Source organism: Lonchura striata, chromosome 1A, assembly GCF_050655825.1.
Source record: "Lonchura striata isolate lonStrDom1 chromosome 1A, ASM5065582v1, whole genome shotgun sequence".
Classification (NCBI taxonomy): domain Eukaryota; kingdom Metazoa; phylum Chordata; class Aves; order Passeriformes; family Estrildidae; genus Lonchura; species Lonchura striata.
In genome coordinates this window covers 48,144,511-48,170,487 of record NC_140741.1, presented here as the reverse complement: position 1 = coordinate 48,170,487, position 25,977 = coordinate 48,144,511, and the positions used below count along the sequence as shown (strand labels likewise).

Here is a 25,977-nt window from a genome sequence, read left to right as displayed (position 1 = left end):
AGCTCCAGCTCAGCGTGGGGACAGCTGCCTACCACCACTGCTGCCACGGCAGCAGGGTGGCACCAAGAAAACTCAGTAAAGCAATTCTGTGACGGCTGCTACATTATGTAGTTATAGCAGAAAACTACTTTCTTAAACATGAGACAAGCTGTAGCTAAAATATATTGATTTAGCACTATAAAGTCAACTGCTAGAAGCAAAATGTGTTAGAATAAGCAAGTTCGTGAGAAGTATCTGGCCTGATAAATGATGGGTTTCTCACAGATGCAAACATCAGCATAATTTTGTATTTACAATACTTTATTTCTGGTATCTGCCATCTGTGCTGCACTATTTAGTAACAACATCTGACCCACAGCCTCAAAAGAAGTGGTGTTATACTGATGTAAAAAACAGTACTAAAACAAGTCAACAAATAACAGATAAAAATACTAGAATTCAGGCAGTTTTTTAGTAGTGTTATTAGTCTTCCCCTTTACACCACCTTGTAATACAGCACTCACAACAGTTCCATGTTACAATAAAGTATTTCCAAATTTCAGTATCAAAAATCAATAAAAACTTGTATACATATATAAATATAGGGTATTATCTGCCAGTGAAAATTACTACTGATGTAAATAATTTGTGAAATATAAACATATGTAGAATATGTAAAATAAATGAAATTTTATTCAGTCTTTCCTATTTCATAATTTCTCATTTGTTGTGATCTTCTGCCTCCAGCAGCACTTGGAGAATACAAGGAGGTAGGACCATACTGCTGAGAGCAGCAATATCTCAAGACCTTAGAGACAAGATTTTGCCTTTGAATGACAATGACATTATTAACGTGAGGTTAACATGGCTACCCAAGTAAAAACAAATTCTCCCTGTGCAGAGAAATTGTTTGATAGTACAGTTTATCAATGAGCCAAATGACTACTGAAAGCTCATTGAAAGATGCTATAAAAAATGCCAGAGCAATTAAGAACTAGGACAACAAAGCAAATATTTTATACCAACTAAATAACCAGCTACATTAAAAAAAAAAACAACAACAACAAACCAAACAAAACGCCCACCACTGAGCTCATAAACCATCAATATTATACAACAGCATGTTCAATGAATTGAGTTATTGGGCAAGAAACCATAACCTTCCCCTTCTAGAAAATGCACATGATTTTATGCATGGAATTAATCTAGTTAAAGGCACCACTTCAAAAGCTAGAGCTGACATATGAAAATTATTATACACGGTGAAGTGAAAATAAAGCTTCTAGATGAAGCAATGATAAGGCACAGGAAAGTATAAACACCTACCATAGGCATTCAATTATCCTATAAAAAGCCTAAGTACAAACACAATCATAGTGAAAATTATACTACAGTCATTAACAGTAAAATTAATTTCCTTGTGACGTATTTCCAGATTCTAAAGGGATGCTAAACTAACTTACATTCAGATATATATTTTTCAGATACATATACTGTGTGAAACAGTATAAAGACAGTTTTGTCTCTAAGTAAAATTAGTTTATGATGTATTGTTTTATTTGATAAATCCATTCATGTGCAAATTTATAGGTGACACAGTAAAGCATGCATTTTGTATTTGAAACTTTTTGTTCTTTCAGCATAATGTATAACTTTTATTACGAAAATGTACACTATAGGCAGAATGATGATAGGCTCTGAAAGGGAATTGCATTAAAACACAAAGTTCCTTCAACTGTTACTAATCTCAATCCCTTCAAATCCAACTATTCCAACTACTTTGCCACATTTGCCACTATCAGTGGCATTGCAATTTTCATACATTTAAAGTTTGTTTCCATTAGGGTTTTTGTTTTATTTTTGTTTCATTTGTTGGTTGTTTGGTTAAAAAAAAAACCAACCCTTATTGTGTACTCAATAATACATGCAAGGAATATTTAATCACTCTTCTGGACAGTGAAAAGTAACTCTGTTGCTTTGTAACTCACACTTCAAAGAGTGAAGCCTAAATCATGTTTTCCACGAAGCAAGCAGGGCAAACCAACTCGCTATTCAGTCAAACCTGTAAGAATGTTTACATGCAAAGTAATGCATGTGAAAACATTCATTTGCCATTTATAATTACAACATTAATCTATTCATTTCTCAAAATAAACTTTAGGGTTTTTTCTCAGTCCACAAATGGATCAAAACTATTCAGACAATTACAATTTAGGTTCAAGTACAGTATATTCAGCTATTCAGCCAACCAGCATTAAGTGTGAATGCTACAACTGCTCCTGACACAAGGGGGTTTAATGGGAATTGTTAAATACGTAGAACTCTATGTAAAGTATCTGAAGTAAATTATGACTAAAGCAAGAAAGATACCTTATGGAACATGATACCATAGGTATCCTCAGAATCCTGAAATAATAGCATTAAAAAGACAGCAATTCATCTGGATCAATGAGGTTCAGCAGCCTTAAAGTCAAAGCTGTCTCCAGAAAACTGACTAAACTCTTACGCACCTAGTTTCCAAAACTTAGCAAGATTCTGCATCTCAATCACAACAGTAAGCTAAACCTTCAAGGTTTTCTCTCTTGTAAAAGTACCACCTTCTAAGGCCAAGTATTTCAAAACATGGTAAAAGTAAAGGTTCTATAAATCAGTTTAACAGAATCACAGTAAAAGGCCTGTGATCACCCTTTGTTGTATCAGCACCACTGATATCTGCCTTTGTGCAACTTTGTCTCATGACAAAGGAACACCTGAATTTCATCCACCACAGACATGCTTCAGCTCAGGATGGCAGAAACCTCTGGAAAGCAAGCTCTCAGAACCAACAATCCATTTCTCTGTACTCAGTATCCAAATCTGAGGACTTCCTAGTGCTAGGGAGTCAGACAAACAATTACAATGACACTAATCTAATCTTCAAGCTAAATCTCACCTGCTGCAATTAAAAACACAAATCAGAAGCATTACTACTACCTCACTGCAAGCATTTTACTATCTGTTGAGCAACCCAAAATGAAAATGAACAGCAAAGAACTGGGCCAAGATTTGGAACAATACTAACTGAAAAAAATCTCTTACGTTTTCTGATTGGGTAGACCTTAATTAAAATGCATGTGTGTCTACTGTCAGATTTATGACTACAAAGCAACAGACTATGCCCTTATCTTACACTCTCATGTACACATTTTCAGTGGGTTGGGCTAGATTGGTCAAACCTTGTGGAGTCCTTCTTATATTCTCATACATGAGAAATCAAAGAAGTTCAAACTGAATTGGTCCAATCTTTTCTCAAAGCTCATCTGCATTTTTGTTTTGTTCATTTAACAACTGTAGTTTCAAAAGTACATGAGGGCCTTGAGCTACCAATTTATACCATTGTCACTCTATCCAAATAAAAGTACATGTATCCATGTCCTGAAAATTATTTTGCTGCGTGCACAGACAGCTCAATTAAGTTGATGAAATTAGCTACAAGTAAGCTCTGCAATTGTTTTGCAGGTGTCCAGTGCACCATCTTGTCAATTTATAGTAAAAGGATGCCACTTGTTGCCAGTAAAAAGTTACACTCCTTTAACCTATTCTTTGTTCTGAAAGTACTGTAAAACACCTAATTTATTTGCCAAAGGATTATTGACCTGGTTATAATGCACTGACCAAGTGCAGAAATATTCACAGATAGGAACCATAACTGGGGGTCTAAAATAAGTTATCCAGTCAGTATCCACATGATCTTGGAAGCACTTGTGCATGTGAGTAACATGCAACTTTTCAATTTCTATTACCATATTAGTCCTGTTTATCTACAGCTGCTTTCTCTAGTGAAAGAACAGGTAAATGAAAAGAAAAATCTCTTAGCTAAACTGAGGCTGAAATAAAAGTAACGTGTCCAAAATTACTTGCTGCCAGTTCTTTCCCCATGTCAGAAGTCTTTGAAATTTAGGACAGGATTTGGCTTGACTTTACTGCAAAAATAAAGTGAAAACTAAGTTTTGAAGTTTGTACAAATACACTTGCAGTAATAGCCTTTACTCTAAATTTTAGGAGGATTTCACCATTCCCTATGCTCCCCCATTCCTATACTCAGCTTGGAGCACACATACACACAAGCAGCAACAGTTCCTTGGAAAGCAGCAACTTTCAAGATCAGAATCAGTAAAACTTCAAGAAAATGAAAACCAGAAACACCTAGTTATATCCAGTATAAGGGTAAATACTAAACAAGCTTTAGCCATTGCTGAAAAACAGTATTTAGGGAGGCCATTCACAGAAGTTTCCACCAAAACCATTCTATTTTTGTTGGAAGAACTCTAGAAGATAAACACAGCATAAATGAAGGACTCTGCATTCATATGTTCATATCATACATCAAAGATAAAAAAAAAATAAATTCCTGTAATTTTTATAGGTCAGTTGCAAAAGCCTTCAACATTAATTTTATCTGCTTTCAGTAAAGACATAAATGAAGCTGAAAATGAAAAAAGAGGAATAGCTTAAATTGCAGTAGAATTGCACCTTGTTTGGATAATATAAGAGTAATTTGCTTCTTTCCCCAATACTTCTTCTGTCTTTATTTTATTCCCATAGTAGATGTGAAGACAGAATGATTCAAAGTGCTTCAAGATCTAGAATGCTGGAATTTTTCCCCCAGGTATTCATAAAACTAGATCTAGATTTTGAACATTAGTCTTTATTAGCTTACTTGGAAAAACTTTGAGCAATTTTATTTTAGTCTGTCAACACTTATATAAACAGCAATCAATATATTTCTTTTATTTTCATATACAACATTTTTAGCTGAATTCTAGTTTAAAGACTACTTGAAAACATGGTTATTTTCAATACGTAAAGGTTTACAAAGCTGTGAAAGAAGTTGGAGACCAAGAGAATGTAACAACCTTTCCAATCCTCCTTTTATCTACTGTGAGCCAAATGAAACAGCAAATGGAACATGTAATTCACAGTATGCATTTAGCTATACCTGAGTGATCAAAGGTGTACAGTCAATATTATCACCATAAATTTATTTTATAAGCTTATTTTAAAAAATTAGAGTAACATGTAACAGTTTAAAATTTCATAAACAAACTCAGACAGTTGTAATGGTCAATAGTGAAGCTACAGGACTTGTGTAACCTTAAAATAATTTGGAAATAAAATTTTAAAAAGCTTTTGCAAATCTGCTCTTCTATTTCCTGTTGAAATGGCAGCATTATTCTGCCAACTACAGCAGGCTTCTGTGCCCCATTTTGGCCACTTCTCCCACAAGCCTTCAAGATTTCTCATTTATCATTCCTGATGTATGGAACACCCACCTTCCTCCTCTTGAAGTGCCATTCTAAGATGCACTTCTACAATTCTACCTACAGAAAAAGTAGGGAAATAAAACATTCATTCACGGTGTCAACAATGTGTCAAGCCATCAGCTTTCACCGTGTATGCTGTGCAGTGCAGCATTTATCTCACTTTACCTTTCTTACTACACCATAATGATTTTACCCTCAGCGTATCAAATCTAAAAGTAGGGATTTAATGTACAAAAATCACTTTGGAGAAATTCTGTCTATTGTTTTTGAGTGTTAGCTGCACCTCTCGGTGACCAGAAAAAGGATGTATATTCCACATCATAAATATTCCACTGTGCATCTGTGGTACATGTACACATGTAATCAACATAAAGAGAAAAGAGCAGCCCATTTAGTTCTGTTTACACTGTACTACATTTTAATCCTTTGCTGTCTATTATCAGTTTATGAAACTGAGCTGGAAAGCTGCATTTGCGCCTTTTTTTTTTAATTCAATTTTGTCTGAAAAAGGCCTTCTACTCTAAATCTATTTCCTTCTCTTTGAAAATCTAAATTAAAATTCAGCTAAGAGTCTGTAGGAAATGCTTCTATTGACACAGGTCAAGGTCTATCAAGACTATATTCACAACTGCTATTAACCATATTTCTGAAGAGTCTTGGAGGAAGACTTGAAGCATTTTTACATTTTTAAAAATTAGAATGAATTTTTTTTTTTAATTAGGAAGAATATGTTGTCTACACATATTAAATGCAAGCCGGCCATGAGATGATATTAGTGACCTGCAGGTGACTTTAACTTCAAGTCATACTTTCAAGTCCTTCATGTATTTCTTCATGCCACTCCATATAAAAGTGAAATACTTTATTGCCTAATCTATTTCTCTTTGGTAAGAAGCAACAGAGCTTCAGTAATGTCAGTACAGTTCTAACATCAAATTTGTCATTACTGAGGGGAAAATTGTTTAGGAATTACTAGTTTTGTAACCGTGCGGCACTCCAAATAGGAGAAATACCTAACTTAGATTACTTCAGCAAACAAACTGCACAAAGCATTTTCAGAAACTAAAAATGGTTGAAGATTTAAAATGCAAAAACACAACAACAAACCTGTAGACACTGCACAGAAGCACAAGATATAATCAATAACTCAATTTAAATTACAATTGCAATGCTTCAAGATGAAAAAACCCAAACAACAATTGCAAGCATATGGCTGAAGTTTACATTAATACATTCACTAAATTAAAGCACTTTCCACTGGAAATGTACAACTTAAAGCTAAATGAAGCGCTTCTTTACATACATTTCACATACTTGAAACTATCTCAGTACTGAAAGGAGAAAAAATAAGCTTATTCAACTTACATCTTTTTCTGACCGATGTGGGAACATTGATGATTGGCTGTAGTACATGTTCTCATCATGGTAGTCACCATCAACCCCCTCTACAAACTTCTTCCTTGAAGCACCAAACATGCTGTTTGTCACCTAAATAAGAAGAAAATTTATTATATACCATATATTATTTGGTTTGCTACATAGTTGGTATATATTTTAAATATATATCTATGGAAGGACAGTTAAAAACCCATTTCTAAATATCTGAAAATTGCTCTTAAAAATACTTTCTGTATATTGCAAGCATAATGGTTCTTTCAAGAGGGATTTTCATGTGACATAAACTCATATTCCAGAAATGAGTGAGGTGGGAAAAGGGGAATGTATTCATTTTGTGGAAGGATGTTGTTTAGTTTTTGAGTTCCATGACCTTACACCTAAGCTTATTTAAAATTACAACATGTCAGAAAACAAGAGCAAACTTCTCTAGTTTTCTTCTCCTCAGGTAAACGTTTTCAGCCTAAAAGGAAATAATTAAGAATATTCTTTAGAGTTCAGTCGCCTTAAAAGAAATAGCAAAAATAGAAGAAGAAAAAAAAATCTGTGAAATATTCCATGTCTCATCACCAGAACCTGGAAAACCAGCCTTCTACTTGACCCCACTCAGATCCATGATTAAGTAAGAGAAGGTTGAGCTTAACCACACTCAACAACCTCATCACAGACTGGCAAAATTACTGCAGACACCCACAAAACCCCTCTAGATTTTATTTTACCATTACTCTCAGAATCACACATGCACACAGTGCTGCTAAGTCAGGAAATGGAAACCAGAGAAACAGCAGCCACACAGAACCTTAATTCATTACAAAATTTAATCCTGCAGCAAGGTCATACAATGTCACTAAAGCATCTTCTGCACACAGTGGGTACTTCTATACACAACTTTCATTTGATCACCTGACTACAAAGATCTATCCCAGCACAGTGTGCACTAACCAAACCCTGTTTTAACCACTCAGGTTAATGTTCAAACCAGTGACGTGGCACATGCAGGTCAGCACAGAGCAACTTGCCCAGTTTCTTGTACCATATGGGAAGACTAGAGAGAGTGCAATCCAACAGGGTGATAATCAACTCTGAGCTACTGCTCTACATAAATTATCTTCTCAAGGATCTTTATCATCTTGAAAGGTAAGGTAAGGTGCAATTAGCTTATGAAATGCTTAAGATTTACTATCTTCACTACAGCATTAGATAAACTTAAATACCATAGGATTTTAAACTTTTTTTGTAAAATAATAAGTCAATCTGCATTACCTTAAGCTCATGCTTCGAACTAAAATTTCAAAGTATTTATTTTGGTTGGTACACAAAGAATTACTTTCAGCCAGAAATCTTCTTGACAGAAATCCCCGCTGACACAAAATTACAATGATATTCCTCACAGCATGGCTTATTCAAATTTCACCTTTACTGATAAAGATTTCCAGGCAGTGTTTAAATAACATGGCTGTTCCTAGATTGGTAACAATTAAACTCCATGGTTTCAAAGTCATAGTACTTTTGATTAACAGTAGTCAACACCTGGGATGCATTTAATACAGCTATAGTCCACAGAATGATGTCAAAACATTTGGCTAAACAGGCATCTACTGCTCTACTCCTACAAGAGGATTTCAGATATTCAGACTACTAATAGTCCAGAACAAATGTAAATTCTGTTACAAATATGTAAAAGATGGCATGTAAAGGTACTGTGTACCTTCCCCAAATGTAACTTGTCTTTTAAGTTTTATAAAAAATGCATGCAAATTTAAGGTCCCCACGTGCTAGATGCAATCAGTCGACTTTCACACTTACAGTGAAGCTTTCATTACACTGTAAGCATATCCCACTGTGTTAATCCCCTTACAATGCAATTATCACCTACCAGATGGGATGGAGCATTTAACAGGCTAAGGGGATTATCTTGTCCTTTGCTCTGCCTCAGTAAAGTGCAGAGAGATGAGCAGTTGCCTTTAACTGCAGTAAAAGGGATAGTGAAATACTTTGGTGAAGCTATCTTCAGCAACAAACAGAAACTGGAGTCTCACCCAACTGCTGCTCTTCAGAAACAGAAAAGAAGCTTCTCACAAGTCCCAAAGAATTATTTGGTATTCCTTTAACAACACCTGGGATAAAAAAAGGATTATTTTTTTGCCACATAACCTTCTCTTGTGATACATCATCAGAATAACAACTGAATTGTGATAGAAAGCAAGTCACTGATGCATACGTGGTACAGTACTAATGTAATAATAAACCCTGAGCTACAATACAGGAGCTATATAAGGGGAAAAAACTATTGTCTTTGACCCAGAAGATTTTTATCTTATTTCTGCAAAGGTTTACACGTGGCTGGCTACATATGCATCACAAAGATTTCTGAGTCGGTGGGTCAGAGCTCTCAAAATGTATGTCTGTAGCTGCTGCACAGAAGTTAGTATGTCCAAATATAATCTTTTCACTGAAAAGTTGAAAGATATTTTAAATTCTCCACTAAATTTAAACTTTCTAAAAGATTATATTCTGTACTGAAAATCATAAATGACAGTGGCCCAAAAAACTAATCAAGACTATTATTCCCTGAACACTGATGAAGTACGATGATATTAATATGAAGTCTGACAATAGCATGGTTATAAAGAAAGAAAATGAAGAAAACTTCTAATATTAGATAAATATTGGGTTTTTTAATTGGAAACCTGTATTTCTACATGACACCTAACAGAACTGTGCTGATGAACTCCAGAGAAAACAGAGCAGGCTGCAGCTGTAGGGGAAGAGGGGAAGGCTTAAGAGCCTGCAGTGCTCCTGTCTGCTACCCAATTGCATCACTGCACCCAACTACCCTGAAGACCTTCAAAGACTTTTTGCTGACACTTCCTAACAGCAGCATTTTTGTATGTGATTTTGTGTTGCTCGATGCTGCCAAGTGAAGCAGTCACATGCAGTGTCCAAGCTGTCCAAACTCCCAGGGGAAGTGGGACAGGCACTGGAGGGTATTCTGGCAACTGCCTGCACTCCTAACAGGATTCCACTCCACTAGAAAGAGCTGTCACCTGTTCTTAGGGTGAACCACAGCACAGGTCACAACAAAGAAATGTGGTGGTACAATTCACACCACTATCCATCCCTGTCACAAAACTAACAGCACAGTAACATGAGGCAAGCTGCTAAAAACCAGTAACAAAAAGAGTAGAAACTGGGATTAGAGACTTAAGCTGCAGCTGCTGTAGCCAGGTTGCTTACTTTGTGCTCATTCTGAAGCTAAAACCAGCAGCCAATTTATCTACTTCCCAATAGTCACTGGGGACAGTAAACAGCTGGCAGACTTCTGAATCAGAGCACTTATCCCCATGCAGACTTTTATATTACAGCAGCTTTATGCAATTATGGTGTCATACTGTTGCCAGGTTAGCAGCAGGCACCTTCCAATCCATGTTACCTTATTCCAGTATTCACTAACACACTCATTTAGTCACTCATGCTACAAGCATATGCACAGATATTGGAAAAACACTGTTGTGGTACTCTTTGTAAGAAGGTGTGAGAATAACTGGGTCTGTGCCAAATGCAGGCAGATATGCAGATGGAACTTAGTTGCTTATTTCCTAGGACAAGAAGCCACTGGGAAACCTCATACACAGACTGCAGCTTGCTTTTCAGACAGACAGATCACTGCCCAATCAGCTATGAAAGTAAATACAGCAAAGTTCATGAAGTTATTACAAATAGGTCTTAAACCCTTTGGAAAGTAACAGTGACCTGAGGTTTTGGACCTTCAGGTACACAGGGTCTAGACTGGTGAGGTGAAGAAACGTAGGAATCAGGTCTTGTATTTCAGTTCCTCTTTCATATATATACATAGACACACACACACACCCATATGCCAACACAATCTCACAGAAGTAGTATGCCAATTGCATGGCAATTTCTAATCCTCTAATTACTCTTCCTGTTCTACTCTGGGAACTCAGTTCTCTGTTGCACAGGACAGACTGGCAGTGTAACCATTCATTAAAAATGTAAAAACGGTGCACTTAGGTAAATTCATTCTTTAGCATAGTGTTGCAAAAGTACTAACAACTTCCACTGGTAATCCCATGCAAAATATTATTAGAAAATATTCATGGTGACAGAGGAAAGAAAGGGAAGGAACTACACATTAGGATGGAGTTAACAGAACTCACCAAACACATGGCCATGTGTTCTGATCAGGTGAACACAGGTTTTTCTTTTGAAGCACAAGCTGCACCTAGGTCAGGGCAACCCTTGGTATTAACCAAGGCTGGGGGATGAACAGAGAGAGAGCAGCCCTGCCAAGAAGGACTTGGGTGTGCTGATAAATGAAAGGCTGGACATGCGCCAGCAGTGTGCACTCACAGACTAGAACACCAACTGGATCTTGGCTGTCCAAAGCAGTGTGGCCAGCAGGGTGAGGGAAGGGATTCTGCCCCTCTGCTCTGCTCTGGTGAGACCCCCACCTGGAGAGCTGCATCCAGCTCTGAGGTTCCCAGCGTGGAAAGGACATTGCCCTAATGGAATGAATCCACAGATGGGTCACCAAGATGATTACAGGGATGGAGCACCTCTCCTATGAGGAAAGGCTGAGAGAAATGAGGTTTTTCAGCCTGGAAAAGAGAAGTTTTAAGGATATTTTAATTGTGGCCCTGGAGTACCTGAAGGGAGCCTACATAAAATATGGATCATGTACTGACAGGACAAAAGGGAAATGGTTTTAAACTGACAGTGAGTAGGTTTAGATTAATGTTACGAAGAAATTCCTTACTGTAAGGGTAATGAGGCAGTGGCACAGGCTGCCCAGTGAAGCTCTAGATGCCCCATCCCCAGAGTTTTCAGGCTGGATGGGGCTGTGAGCAACCTGGTCTAGTGGAAAGTATCTCTGCCATGGCAGGGGTCTGGAAACAGATAATCTTTAAGGCCCCTTCCAGTCTAGGCCATTCTATGATTCTATGTTTAAAACTCACCATTTCAAGTTAATGTTCATCAAGCAAAATGCAGTCAGAAACCTGACAAGACTTTTAAATTCTTCAGTGGAACATTTCCCAACAACAAAAGAACTAGAAGCACTGTACAAATGTTATGAACTTGAAGGATCTAATAACCAGTTTGCTGTGGTCGTTGACCTTTATCCTTCAGGTAAGAAAATAACCAAAAACAATAATCAATACTTATTTTAAAAAGATATAAAGAGAAATATTTTTAATTGGGAGGAATACTGCAGTGTAGCATAATTCAGCACACAAAAATGTCTCACCAGTAACTGAAAATATCTTATTGAAACTGAATTTGTATGAAAAACTATTAAAAATTTTGTCTTAAGCTGCAAGAAAATCTTCAAAATTTACTTATAAAGAGGTTTTGTGACTGTATATCAATGTTAATTTAACATCCTGAAGCAAATAATACTATTAAAAAATGAAAATTAATTTTATATTTTTGTTTTGCCATATTACTATAGGCAGTGCCTAAAGAGTGCTCACTCACACTATTAATATAGCCAAATCTAAACTAAGATGATACTATAAAATCTTGCAGGAGAATGAATACTTTTAAATTTCCATAGAGTAGAAAAACCAACTCTGAACTACAACCGATTAAACTCATTAATCTTAATGAGATTAAAACTATACACAGTAATACAAGTTGGAAAAAAAAAAGATAAACCATTTTAGGAATTCTAGCAGCATCTTCCCTTTCCTGCCTCTCCAGTGACTACAGTAGACACACTATCACTACATGGAAGAAATTAAAATTTGTAATCTCAGTTTGATGCTACAGAGCTTCTACCCAATTATATACTACTGCTTCTGATGTTGCTGCCTAGGTCTTAATAAGCAAAGGCAATAATTTACTGTATTTCTTTTCTGTCACAAATCACTCTTTTCACAGAAAATAACATACTTACACATTGGCAGTATCTACAAAAGTGACCCTTAATGAGCTTTTTAGTGAGAAATAAGTGTCTCTCAAAATCCTATCAAAAATCACATGGAACACCAAATGAGCCTGCAATTTAAGTCAAAATACAGAATCTGAAATTCCATCAGTTGGTTTGCTAGCATAAATTCAATTTAGTAAAAACTACTACAGTTTATGGTCCTATTTCTGAGTGTCAAAGATAATTCCTATTTAACTTAAGTGGAACTGATATACAATAGAATATATATTACCAAGTTGCTAAATCCAAAAAATCATTCAAATCCCAAACCTTTAGTGATAAGTAAAGCTATTAAAAATAATATTTTAAAAAGTGCACTGCTAGAAATAGATTTCCTTTTCTTCATGGAAGACAAAAAAAAAACCAGAAGCTGAGATCCTCTGCTCTCATTTCCTAATTGCACTCTGCTTCTTCAAGGTGAATGATAACCTCTACCAGTACACTTTATGATTATGCTCTGACTACAAATAACAACTTTGTAGTACCAAAAGAACGTCATCATGGTAAACAGAACATTTCACTATATTTCTCTTTCTTTTTCTTCTTGATTAGCTTAATACTGGCACAGTTTACCCATTGTAAGAATAAAATCGTATAATAGGTATTTTGTTCATGGTTTTTTCTATGTGACCTGCTCTGGGTGGCCCTGCCTTGGCAGGGGGTTGGTCTAGATGATTTCCAGAAGTCCCTTCCAACCCTAATGATTCTGCGATCTTTAATAAATGGCTTCATATTCTTTTAAGTTATGTCAATCCCCAAGTTTCAATCACAAACATAGAAGACTAAAAGACCACCACAAAATAAGACATAAATCTGTCAAAAAACTTTTAAGTTGGACAGCCTTTAGAATAAACTCCAGGTACTTGTGTCATATGATAAATTATTTTCCAAATTCACACAGCATTGTAGAAAATAACAGCAATTACAGACTTACGTCAAGTCTCTTGAGTAGTTGAAGATGCAACTGATCTCCTTAAAACATTACATAGTCTTTCCTCTTGTAATATAACTATGACAGACAAGATGCACAGCAATCTAAATGCAGGAACTCCACACAAAATTTTGAGCATCAAAGAAATAAAGGATAAATAGTTATGATTTTAGACTACCCTCCACTCATGTTCTCAAGAACAATCATCTACAGGGTGAAGTTTCACAAGTATTCTATGAAGTATAATAATGCTTTCAAAAGCTACACTAAAACAGTGAATCTATGCTGCATACAAACTATATCCAAGAAATGGCAGTCCCTAACATCAAACAAGCCACAGAAATTCTCCTGAACAAGATCGACATCCTAACTGTTGTTAACCATCTTTAACTCTTATGAAATAAACATTTTACAACACTCCTGAAACAGCACAGGAGGAGTAGGAAAAACTATCCTACATTAAAACAAGAATAAACTAACGCTGAAATTACTAAAGCTGAACTTGAAAACTGTGATTATAAGAAACTCCATTTTGTCTTGTAACATGGTTGACACCGTTCCCATCCTCGGACAAAGTCTTGCAGGTTCTCCTCCTGGTACAGAAATAACACTTGGAATATATTAGCAACCAACAGTAGTTTGGGATATGACTTCTCTTTAAGCTGAATGCCTTTTATGGGTCTGATCAATGAGTTATACTCATAAGGAAAATAGTCTACTGATAGGCCATTCAACAAAATCCAAACACATACAAGAAAGACTTCAAATACAAGAAAAGCAGCAACAGATTTGAAGAAGTGACAAGGGCAAACAAACTCGCACTCCATCTAGAGCAATTTGGGGAGAAATAAGGATGATGGCACATTCAATCCACCTTAGTCAATGGCATGACCCGAGTAGGAGGAACGTGTCTCCTCCATAGACATGGCAATGAAATCACAAGTCCTGACTACTGCAGACATCTGCACAGCCACACACATACTATAAAACACACAGCTGTATTTTCTTGTCAATGCCATGGTTTAAGGACTATCATCCATTGGGAACAATGACTACTTGTCTGATATAATTATAAAAATAAACTTTTCCTATAAAAACTGGTACTTGGTTAATGTAGGAATGGGTGATTCTTAGGAGAAATTCAGCTGCAAGGTCTGTAAATAAATAAGCAAAAAACCTCAAAATTCCATTCCAGAAAGACAATGAAATATCTTCAAATATCCTCATAATAAATGCATTACTACAGTGACACTTTTCCTGGCTCCTCAAAAATTTATTTTGCGAGTTTCTCCCAATCACTATTTTACACCTCAGTCATAATAAAAAACTGCTGTTAGAAGGTCTCAGAATAGCACTTTCCTACCTTGATAACCTTTGACTCATCCCATTATGTAATTCAGAGACATACTGGTTGCAAACTATTTGCAGTTTAAAATAAAAATTTTATTTTCTAATTGAAAAACATTGCAGTTTGCCATATGAGATGCATTAGTGCTTTTAAGTATTTCACTTTTGACACAACAAGTTTAGTTGTTTCTCATAAATTTCACTTTTATAACAAATCAGAATAAGATAACCTCTTATTCAGCAAGTTCATCTATTTGAATTTTATTTCCCGTTTCATACCTGGGCTTGCCTTTTGTGTTGCTTTGTGGCACATTCTTTAAAGAAATAAATAAAACGACACTTTAACCAATTAGAAATTCTAGATCTACTCAGATATTGTCTAGAGACTTCCTTTGTAGAGCATATCCAGTTGTAAAGCCCAGCTTTAGAAGATCAGAAAATGCCTAATATAGTAAGGTCTTCAGATACAACAAAATCCTACCATTTCCTCCAGGCCCCAGAGCAAGAAGCTGGAATATGGCATTTTATTAAACACTGTGATCCTCAGAGCAAATTAATAAACATGCAACTTCTGTGTTCAGTAAAATTCTGTTGCAGCAAACTGTGTATATGGCCAAACTCACTTGATGCATGTGCAGTCTGAAAGCTGAAAGGATAAGGTAACTAGAGAAATGAACCCACAAAGTAAAATCACACTAAGCACATGCACATTGTACTGAATTACTTAGAAATGTGACAGATTCTATAAATTTTTCATAGAAGCAAATAAGAAAATTGTGACCAAAGCCAATAGTTCAAAGAAGTTTGTACTTCCTACTCTAAAAACTCATTTCTGTATGAAGTAATTCACAGAACTGGTTATAAGTAATTTCAGCTGAAAATTCAAAGAGTGATGCCAAGATGAGGCAAAGCATATAGAGGGAATAAGAAGCTTGTGTCTTAAAAAATTTGTTGCGTCTTGTACTGGCAACAGAAAATGGGATTTTAACAGGGACATACCATTCTGACCTCAGAGTATTGGTCCTCTCTTGAGGTAAGTTTTCCCCCTCTGATAGAATGCACTAAAACAGGGAAGTTGTTCAATACATGTTTTGCGACACGTGTATGGGCATGTAGCAGAGGAAAGATTCTTATGGGACATAAATGCACTCCCTATGAAGGCAGCTAAGCAGGTGAAGTGATAATCAGACAGGCCATAAGCCAAGTTTGGAATACCAGCATCTTAATTCATTGAATCCCCAGACAAGTCAAATATGTTCAAAAATACAAAGAAATATAGTATGACTTCTGATAAAAACCATAGAACAGTTCTGGGGGAAGACAAACACTTTTAAGACTTTTCATTCATCACTGGCGTTTAACAGTCATCACATATTAAAAAAAAAAAGACTTTTAAATAGCAATTATAACAGAAGTTAACTGAGTAAGATTAAGTAGTTTGGACTTCAGCTTCACAATTAAGAGAACTGCAGTGTTCAAGTATTTTTTCTCTATGAACTTTACAGCTTTGATATCAGCATGACATACTTTGCTACCTCTGATGTTTGGTATCGCTCACAGCTTCTCAAAAATATTTTCCATAAACAGACAACTCAGACAATGAACAAATGGACCAACACAGCTTAAACTGGAAAACAAACTAGGTCCTTGTCTACTCTAAGCCAGAACTATAGTCTGACTTCTGAAGCACAGGTAACTGCTCTCAGTATCAAATGATACAAAGGTTTCATTAATAAGGAGCAGCTCAAAAACCTTTTATGTTGATGAATCCTCTAAGAAGCCATCAAAACAAAACAAAAAAAACAATAACAAAAAAAAAAAAACACCCAAACAAAACACAACACCACCACCCTGGTGGAGTAACATACAAACATTTAAGGAAAACTAGTGGTGAGGAAAGAGGAAACAACACTCCCAGATTTTAGGGAGGCTGTATCCCTCCAGGGGATCAAAAGTGAAAATAGCCTGCATCAAGGACACTGTCAGGGCAGGAGGCGGTAGCATGGGGATGGGAGTGGATGAGTTGGAAACATGAAGGTCAGCTGGGTCTCACTGGGAAGGGAAGATGGTTGCAAGGATAGTGTTGATATGCTTGTCAGTGAGCAAGCACCATTACCACGTGCCTGCTCTATTACTGGGAGAGTATCTTTTTCCCATTTCTCTTAACCTTGTTGTGGTCCTTTACATGACACCTAAACCAATCTGACAGAGTTTCATCTGCTAAGTGCCTCCAGCTATCTCTGTAGTCACTACTGTACATACCGTTCAAGTAATATTTAACACTTCCTACACGCCCTAATCAATTTAAACCAAAATGCCCATTGATAAGCTTTCTAGACCTGTATTCCTACAAAATATTAAGTCTTATTAGATGATGTGTGTCACAATATCTATTAGGTATTCTGCATCTGTTCACTGGACACCGTTTTTTGTTGGTTTTTTGTTTAAAAACTTTTGCACTGTATAACAGACATGCAGATGAAAGCTTGCAAACCAAATGGAAAAAACAAATTCTGAAGTGTTAATTAATTTTTGGTTCATAATAACATGATTTAGGTGTTTTCATCATGCCAAATCTCATTTATTGTATGAGAAGAATAAACAATTAAAGAACAGGCTCCTCTGACTTTTTACTTGCTTTCAGCTGATACTCTCAGCCAGGAGGTTAGATTTCTACATCTGTGCTTCAGCTAAATGGGCAACCATTGCTCCAGCTGGGACACTTCCACAATGATTTTGAAGAGGCTCCTCTTTCCAGGAATACTGCAGGCTTTTTTGTTCTTTTGTTGTTTTTTGGGTTTTTTTAAGCATAGTACCAATTCCACTAACTTTTTAAGACAGCTGCACTGCCTTCCTTTTTCTTCCTGGATAGAGTCAAAACTTTCATCTTTGGTTAACCTAAAATACTGTATTTTAAAAAAGCCCTGCTTTCCTGAGCATTTCCTGCAGTTAAGCACTGTACATACAGCGAGATGTGCAACATGATTAACAGAGTAACAACAGAGTATTTTTATCTTTCATTACTTTTATGAAGTTTGTTGACATTAAATAAATCACAATACAGACACATTTCTACTCCAGGTTCTGCCAAGATGGGGGGTGGGGGAAGGTGTCAGGGTGGGGGGAGTTTGTACAGGAAGCACAAGGTAGATAAATCTTAACTGAATAAGAGATCCAGTACTTTTTATCTTCTATCAGTACATTCACACATACAGTATTTAATGTAAGCCACTAACCATTTGTTTGAAGCATCTCAGGAAGGAGGTAATCACAGTATTTTTAATTTAAGCTGAATTTTAAGAAATACAGGCTTCCCTTTGGTTTGGGCTTTTTTTTTTTTTTTTTTCCCTGCTTCCTGGAGGTGTTTTAAAAATAGAAAGAACTGACAATATTTCTGGCCAAAAAATTTATTCTGTGCACACAGCACATCAAACATCTTTCTTACCTTAAAATACAACTTCAAAATTCAAAACATTAAGTATGTTTAATATATTGAATCCTTGAAGGAAAAGAAGTATTTATGAGCTGCACAACCTCCTGGCAGCATACCTGCCTCTCAGTGACTCTCCTTCTCCAGACTAATGTTACAGTCTACAAAAGTAGAAACACTTCCCAAGAGCACAGACATGTTAAAGTTAAATTCATTTATGGGTTTTTGAAGTGTCCTCCTAAAACATATGTACAACTCTGTAACTATACAAGGCAAATGAAAAAATTCAAGTCAAAATTACAAACTTTTACCCTTTGATTATTTATTTACTGTGTTTTTTATTAAATAAAACCCTTCAGATGCTTCCTACATATTCCAGGGCCTGTTTCTTGCGACCTTCTGATTATACAACCAGGCTATGTTGTGATTACAGCTGAACGAGGTTCAGACAAAATAAAGTGTGACAAAACAACTTTGAATGTTTTTACATCATATCTGAAGTACAAGGCCAAACCAGTCTTAAAAAATGTTGATCTTTTAAAAAAGATAATAGATAAGTACTGGTATTATTTAAAACTTTAAATTTGTGAACTGCAATTCCTCATCATTTCTCGTTATTTAAGTGATAGTACTCCACAGTGGAAAAGATAAATCAGAGTGAGCTCCGTAGCATACTATCACAAATGCAATCAACAAGTAAAATTAAGGAAGTGGTAACTGCACCTATTATGCCTTTCCACTGTACTAATCTTCCACACGTTGTAGTTAAATCTCTCCAAACACTCTGTTGCCCATTAAAGCTGTCATGCACCCTCTCAATTTATGCATATGGACTTTAGTCAGACTTCCATATTGTAAGAATCTGGCTTTATGTTGTAAACTTTGTTTAAATATCAGAAACTGAAATAACATACCAGTTTTGAATTAAAAGTAACTCTTCTTGGAATGGGCAAACTTCACACCACAACATTTTAAAACAGAGCTATCTCAAATTGGCAGTGTAAGCTCAGACTGCAAATGTTGCTGAGACCTGGCCCAAGTCCCAGACATGGGATGGTCTCATCCATCTCACACCTTCCTCACAGTTTCTCAGAGAATAGTTGTATACAGAGGTACAAAACAGAACAGCAATATTTAGTGCCTCAACAGCCCAGTAAAACAACCAATAGGCATTGCTTCCCATTATTCTGGTCTCATTGCCATTGGGAAAAAAAAAAAGAAGAGTACATTTACTGAAATTGGGACTTCTCAATCTTCAGTTAATGTATACACTTTACTCGGAGTTCCTACTTCTGATTTCACAAAATTCAGAAGTTATCCTGACCAGCAGCATTACCTCACTTTCACCTAAACTTGCAATAGCAAAACAGTCAAATGAACTTTAGTCTTAACATACTTTACCAGTATTGCAGATGGGGAAAGCAATTTAAATCACTACATCACAATCTGATGCCAAATTCTTTGAAGAATTCTCAGAATCAGCCAAGTCCTGTAAGAAGTTCTTGCTTCCTGAGTGATACAATCCCTTTCCTGCCCTCTCTGGCCCACACAATTTTGAAGCAGAATCTTAGAAGTTTTGTATTAAAAAGAAACATTGTTCCTGATATAAATCTTGTTCAGGAAAGATAAAAACTAATTTCTTTACCATATTTTCAAAATCTAAATTAATACAGTAAAGTTATGAATATGTCTTTCTCTTAGCATCAGGCTGGCAAGAATATGGAGGGTGATTTATTTCATCATGGACCTATATACCGGATAACTGGAGGCAGCTACATGTTGCATAAGTTTATAGTTATTCTTAATTTAAACAAAATGCCACCCAGATTCTACAGCTCTCTTTAAGTGACTAAATTATACAGTAACTAGCTCTCAAAAAGTGCAAATGTCAAAAGTGTTTACAAAGTATTTAAGTATTCTCCTTCAATACTGTAATTTTTTAAAAAATTGTTTATGTATCTCTGTGGTGCTGTAAGTTTTTTCTGTTAAATATATTCCTTGCAGTTTTTTTTAACCCCTTCCCCCCCTTTTTAAAAAAGAACATACCCAAATGCTGATTGCTATGAAGAATAATGTTCCCAGAGGCAGCACAAATGAACTGCCTATAGAGTAAGGATGACACACAATTTGTAACTCCCCAAACCTAGCCACACAAGAAAAAGTATGTTTTCTTAGCTCTAACCAGAATTTATCTTCAAACTAGTTCAGAAATGGCAATATTATTAATGTATACACGTAAGTATAAAAGAGCCAAAAATATGTATTTAATATAGTGACTGGATATATATCATATAAAGTTTTTTGCTTATTAATAGAAAAAAACCTTGACAAGACTATATCACCCACATCTAAGTGAAACACAGAAGAAGAATCAGTCACAAATACATGATTTTTTAAAAATAATCTGAACTTAAACATCTATCTAACAAATACTAATGCACACAAACCAGTTGTTTCCAATACTGGAGATTTCTAGAAAGGGAGATCTACTACTTCTAAAGTACTGGTATTAATTATTTTAAGCAACGGCAAAGTCTAGATAATTCAATAAATTGAACACCTAACAAAAGCTTTGAAAGCAGAACAAGGAAAACCAGATGTAGTAGAGATAGCTGGCAGAATGCTGTTCACTTAACTCTCAAAGCATTCTTTGAGACTAAGGTTATTTAGGGTATTTTAAAATTAGTTTAAAAGTGACAGTAAGTCACAGGAAGGTAGAATACAAACACATAACCATGGTTCACTACAGGCTGCAACTACAAAATTTTTATGAAAAGCAAGCTTTTTGGATTTTGAAATGACAGAGAGAAACCTATACATTCAATAGACAATTCTTACATTAAGAATACAATTTCTATACTAAGGCTTTGAATAGGAAGATTTTGTGTTTCATAATGAAAGATTTACTACAGTTTGAATCATCACCAAGTAGAATTTTCACAAGGAATAATGTTTCACAGCAGTGAAGCCTACTGACCCAGTCCTGCTCCTGGCTGGCTTCTTAAGTTTTCAACCAGCTGTGTTCTTGGTCCAGCTGTGTGGTTACAGCCATGGTTACACTAAGCCATAGCAGATGGGACAATGCAATAGACACAGCCCCAGTTTACAGTATCTTAACAGCCGAAAAACTGTATCGGAAGATCAAGGGAAGCACCCCGTTGTCCATATTCACTTTATCAAAAGGACACATTCTTGTATGATAGAAAACACTATCAAGCAAGTATAGTAAGTAACTGACCGTCTGTAATGGTAAAATTGAACTAGGGTGACCAATGAAGTTGCCATCCTAAATTTTTCCATCATGCCTGTTCCATGAGGGCTGCTCACAAGCTGCAAACATAAGTAACAACTGGGGTACCACCAATTTACTTGTGGTAGGTTATACTGAAGTTCCACAGGCTTTGTTACAATACCTTGTCCAACCATCCCTACAGCAACTACAGACACCTCAGGGACAGGAGCAAGAGCACAGCCAAGGGGAGTAACCACATGCACCACACCACTTCTCCTGCACAGGGTGTCACTTGGCACCCAGCACCTGGGCATGGTTTTCTTTATTTGCTCAACTGTCTTTTCACTGGGAAAAAAATGACAATAAAACCCTAATAAATCCAAGGGAACTTAAAGATCTTAACTATTGTTACCTGCACGCTTCTCACATAGCATCAAACATTAACCCCCAGTCTAAAATTTCAATTGAAGAGAACAGAATATTGACCAATACCTGTTAATTAATGATTCAAAAACATTAAAAGAAAACAATCTGTCAGCAAGCCATGAAGAACATACAGAGAAAAGATGCATGATCTGAAGCGCCTTTTTTGTTAATAAAGATAAATTTGCTAAACTTTAGATGAAAGGCTTAGATAGCTAGTTTGGGCATGCATAGCTCTAGTTAAGCAGATAAAATTAAGTAGAGGTAAATGTTCTTTTAAAAAGGACTTACAAGTTTCTACATTTCAGATTATTTACAAAAAATAATTCTACGAAGACTTTCACTATACTATGGCTTTATGCACTTCAAAATTATTCTCTGAATCCTTTGTGCATAAATTTCTATGGGCTTCCTGTAAAGTCTAAGTCAGATTAATTGACAAAAGATTGAAACGAAAACCTTTAGGTTTTCTAGAAAGTGCATCCTTGGTTAGTTCAATTTTCCCCCTTTTGTTATTGTTTTCCAGTTTAACAGCCTACTTTCTTAAAACGTTGTTGAATTTCAGAGAAAAATTATTTTAAATATCAATTGTTTATAGTGACCCAACAAACAAGGAAGAAAAGTCGTGACTTAACCTAGTTAGGAGAAAGACAGGAGCCCCTCTGGGATCTTTGTGACTTCCAATACTTACCTGATTTTCTACTCTGTACTGATGTTTCTGAATTTCTTCTCATCAAGAGCAAAGTAGGCATGTGGTTGTCTACAGCAATTTTCCAATCCCTTTCCATAAACATTACTAAATTTTGTAACTGGCCTTGCACTTTAACATAAAGTAGAACTTTACAGTTTGCTCCCTCTTCCCATATATGCTCATAGGGACAATGGTATCTTCTAAATCAGGGGCTCTGAAATACAACTTTCTTGTTCAAATCAACGAAGGATTTAATACAAAAATCTAGATCAGAAAATGTTCCTACAAAAGCATTCCTAAGTTTTAAATCCTGTTCTAAAATACCTACTTTTAAAGGAAGCAAAACATACAGTCTTGGATGACAGGCTTCTGTAAAATTCCTTGGTACAAAAATTGCTGGACTGGAAATGAGAGACAATATGGATAAAGATGTGCTCAACCAAAGAAGGTTTCCTTTACAAGACAAACTCAATTATAATGCTTCAGAAAGAACAAGGCTGAAGATTACTCTCAATAAATGAATGACTTTTCATCTGTGGATCTAGTTTTTCAAAACAGGTCTGTCTGGTACTGCTTCATGAAGTATCAGATCTAGTCCAAATTTAAATACACTGAATCACTTCCCATGGGGCTCTCAAGTTCTGCTAGTCCTTATTCCTCCTACCCTGGTACTGCATGTGTCTCAAGCACTACTGGCTTTAAGACTGGATCCTACTGACTGGTTCAGAATATATAAATTCATGAACGAGAACACTCATCTGCCTTCCTTATCACAGCACCTAAGTCAGGACAACTTTTGTCATCCTGATACCAAGGATATCTGGAACTAGAATTTTTCAAACTCATGGTTACCAGTCTACACATACCATTGCTGCAATTTAAACACTGGCTCTCACCTGCAAAAAGAACCGCAATTCCACACCACAGGCTTCTCTGGTCTCAGCTTAAACACTACATGGGAGACTGAGGAGAAACACACTGCCACAAAGATAATTTTTAGAAACTACTGGTGAAAGCCAGAGTCCCTAATGGTAAACTACCTACCCAGCCTTGCTCTAGGAAAGCCAAAACAATCTGCAGACTATCTTGGATGGAAAAGGAACACATTGATAAATTACCCCGAGGAACAAGAAACCAATCCATGCCAACTGAGCATAACAAACAACACATGACAACAGAAAGGAAGAATTCTTCAAAATCACTTCTGGGACTTTCCAGAGTGTATCATTAAATTCAAACACATATTGCCAAAATGTAAAACAGAGTAATCACAAAAGCAAGCTATTCTTGAGGTTTTGACATTTCTGATCATCTTAGCTTAATGAATCCTAAGCATGTCATGACATGTTCCTGGGAACGTGACCATGCTACTTTCAAATGCAAATTGGCAAAACCCCAAAGCCAACTCATCTGTTTTTAACTTCGTGATTTGTCATGTACACATTTTTTCCCAATAATTTGTCAGCTTTTACTAACTCACAGAATCCAGTCCACTCAAATTCCTCCCTAATTCACAAGAATGTAACAAATTTTACATTTAAAATGGCAAAACACCCAATTTAGAAACGTCACCTCCTTCCTACTCTATGTTTAGGCAATAAATATAAAAACTGGCTATGCTGCATAGCACCGCAGTTTGAGACTTGCAATAAAAAACAAAGCCACTGAAATTCTACTTATTGATGTTAAAACAAAAACCAAAACAGTCCTGAAATTGAACCTTTCATCTTCAAAGATGATTTTATTGAATTAAATGCAATGCTATCCCAAAGTATTTCATACCGTTATTAACAACATACATTTCTGTAAAAGCAAAACCAAGGGGGTTTTTCATAGATCTTTCTAAGTCTTTGCCATTTCAGCTGAAGGTACACTAGGAATTCCAAATAATGTTTATGAGTAAAGCAGACTTTAATATGAAGGTTGTATTTTTTAGCCCCTTAAAAGGGGCCAAATAAAACATGTTTCTTATTCATATTCCAAAACATAGAACTCAACCACTCACTGTGTGGTAAAGCTGCTGCAAATTTACAATCACAGAACCTTGACTAACTTTCATTATGATTACAGACTGCAGTAAATGATACTGAAATGTAACAATTATTGCACCATGTTTCAATGCACTGAATGCAGTAAAACACCATTCAAAAAAAACGAAAGATGCTATACCACTTTATAAATTAGTAACATTCAAATTTGGGAAGACTGTCACTTTTGGGTGGGAACACTGTTTACAAATCTTAAAGAAAAGTATTTCCAAAAATTTTTAAAGTACATGCAGACTTTAAAAAATTTCTCTTGACCACTCAAATGCATATACACACCATTCCATTTCACTTTTTAATAAAAACTCAAAAAGGTAGGGAACACATTAATATATACTTCAAAACCAGTTCCTCCAACATCTTACTGTGAATCTACTACCTAAATATTTTTAAAACCAAAATCTTACATTTTGAGAGTACAAACATCCCATTCCCTTAGAATAAGGTTCTCCTCAAAGAACCTTAAGCACACTGAAAATCACAACATACTCTGTACTTTTGCCCATTAATTTTTTGTGTCTGCTCAGGTAAGTAAATTTTGACTGATGACTGCTTCCTGTAAATGGAGGAGAAAGTAGATTAGTAAAATATATTGTTATCTTCCAACCTTACGAGTCCTATTGTTCCATAAACAGGAAAAAAAAAAAAACATTTGCAAACATTTACTATACACTGAAAATAAAATGAAAGTATACTAAAATGGTTCTGAGTAGTTTTAAAGCAAAATCTAAATGCCATAAAAAACAATAATCACACTCCAACTAAAGCAGAAGTCATTAACATTTTAAAAACAAAATTATTACTCGTTCAAAGACTTAGGAAAAAGATGGATCAGCAGTAGGTGCTGGTGTCTTTTTTCCCAGAAAAAAAAAATAATTAAAGGCTGCAGAGATCTAGATCTATAGTATCTTGAGACCCTTTCTCCAAGCACAAAGCCATAGATGCCTTGATCTTGTACAGACAAGTTATTCTAGTAATACAGATTTGCCTTGTAAGAAAACCACGTAAGAAATCACAAATGCCCCTGAAGTTATTTTTAACTGTATGCAATTTATTCTCTGCTAACCCAAACAGAACTTGAATACTGACAACTCCTATTATCTACCTTACAGGGAACTCTTCCTCCTTCCAAAAAGAAATGCTTCCAAACCCAATGCTTGGGACAGAAAAAGAACAAGTTCAAATTCATGAACCAACAGTTTTTAGAGATGATTGGAAAGCCAAAACCAGAAGTTGAAAGTGTAGAATCCC

At 35.8% G+C, this 25,977-nt stretch overlaps 1 protein-coding gene across 3 annotated transcripts in view; it reads right to left on the bottom strand.

Moving 5' to 3' along the window:
- The window catches only part of CNOT2 (CCR4-NOT transcription complex subunit 2), an 82,604-nt gene that overhangs the window by 25,353 nt on the left and 31,274 nt on the right, over positions 1-25,977 (bottom strand). For all 3 annotated transcript variants that reach the window (XM_085569828.1, XM_021528960.3, XM_085569827.1), the window contains exon 2: positions 6,648-6,770. In XM_085569828.1, coding sequence (XP_085425954.1) covers positions 6,648-6,758 — 111 coding nt within the window. In that variant the 5' untranslated portion in view covers positions 6,759-6,770. The remainder of the gene's footprint in view (positions 1-6,647; positions 6,771-25,977) is intronic.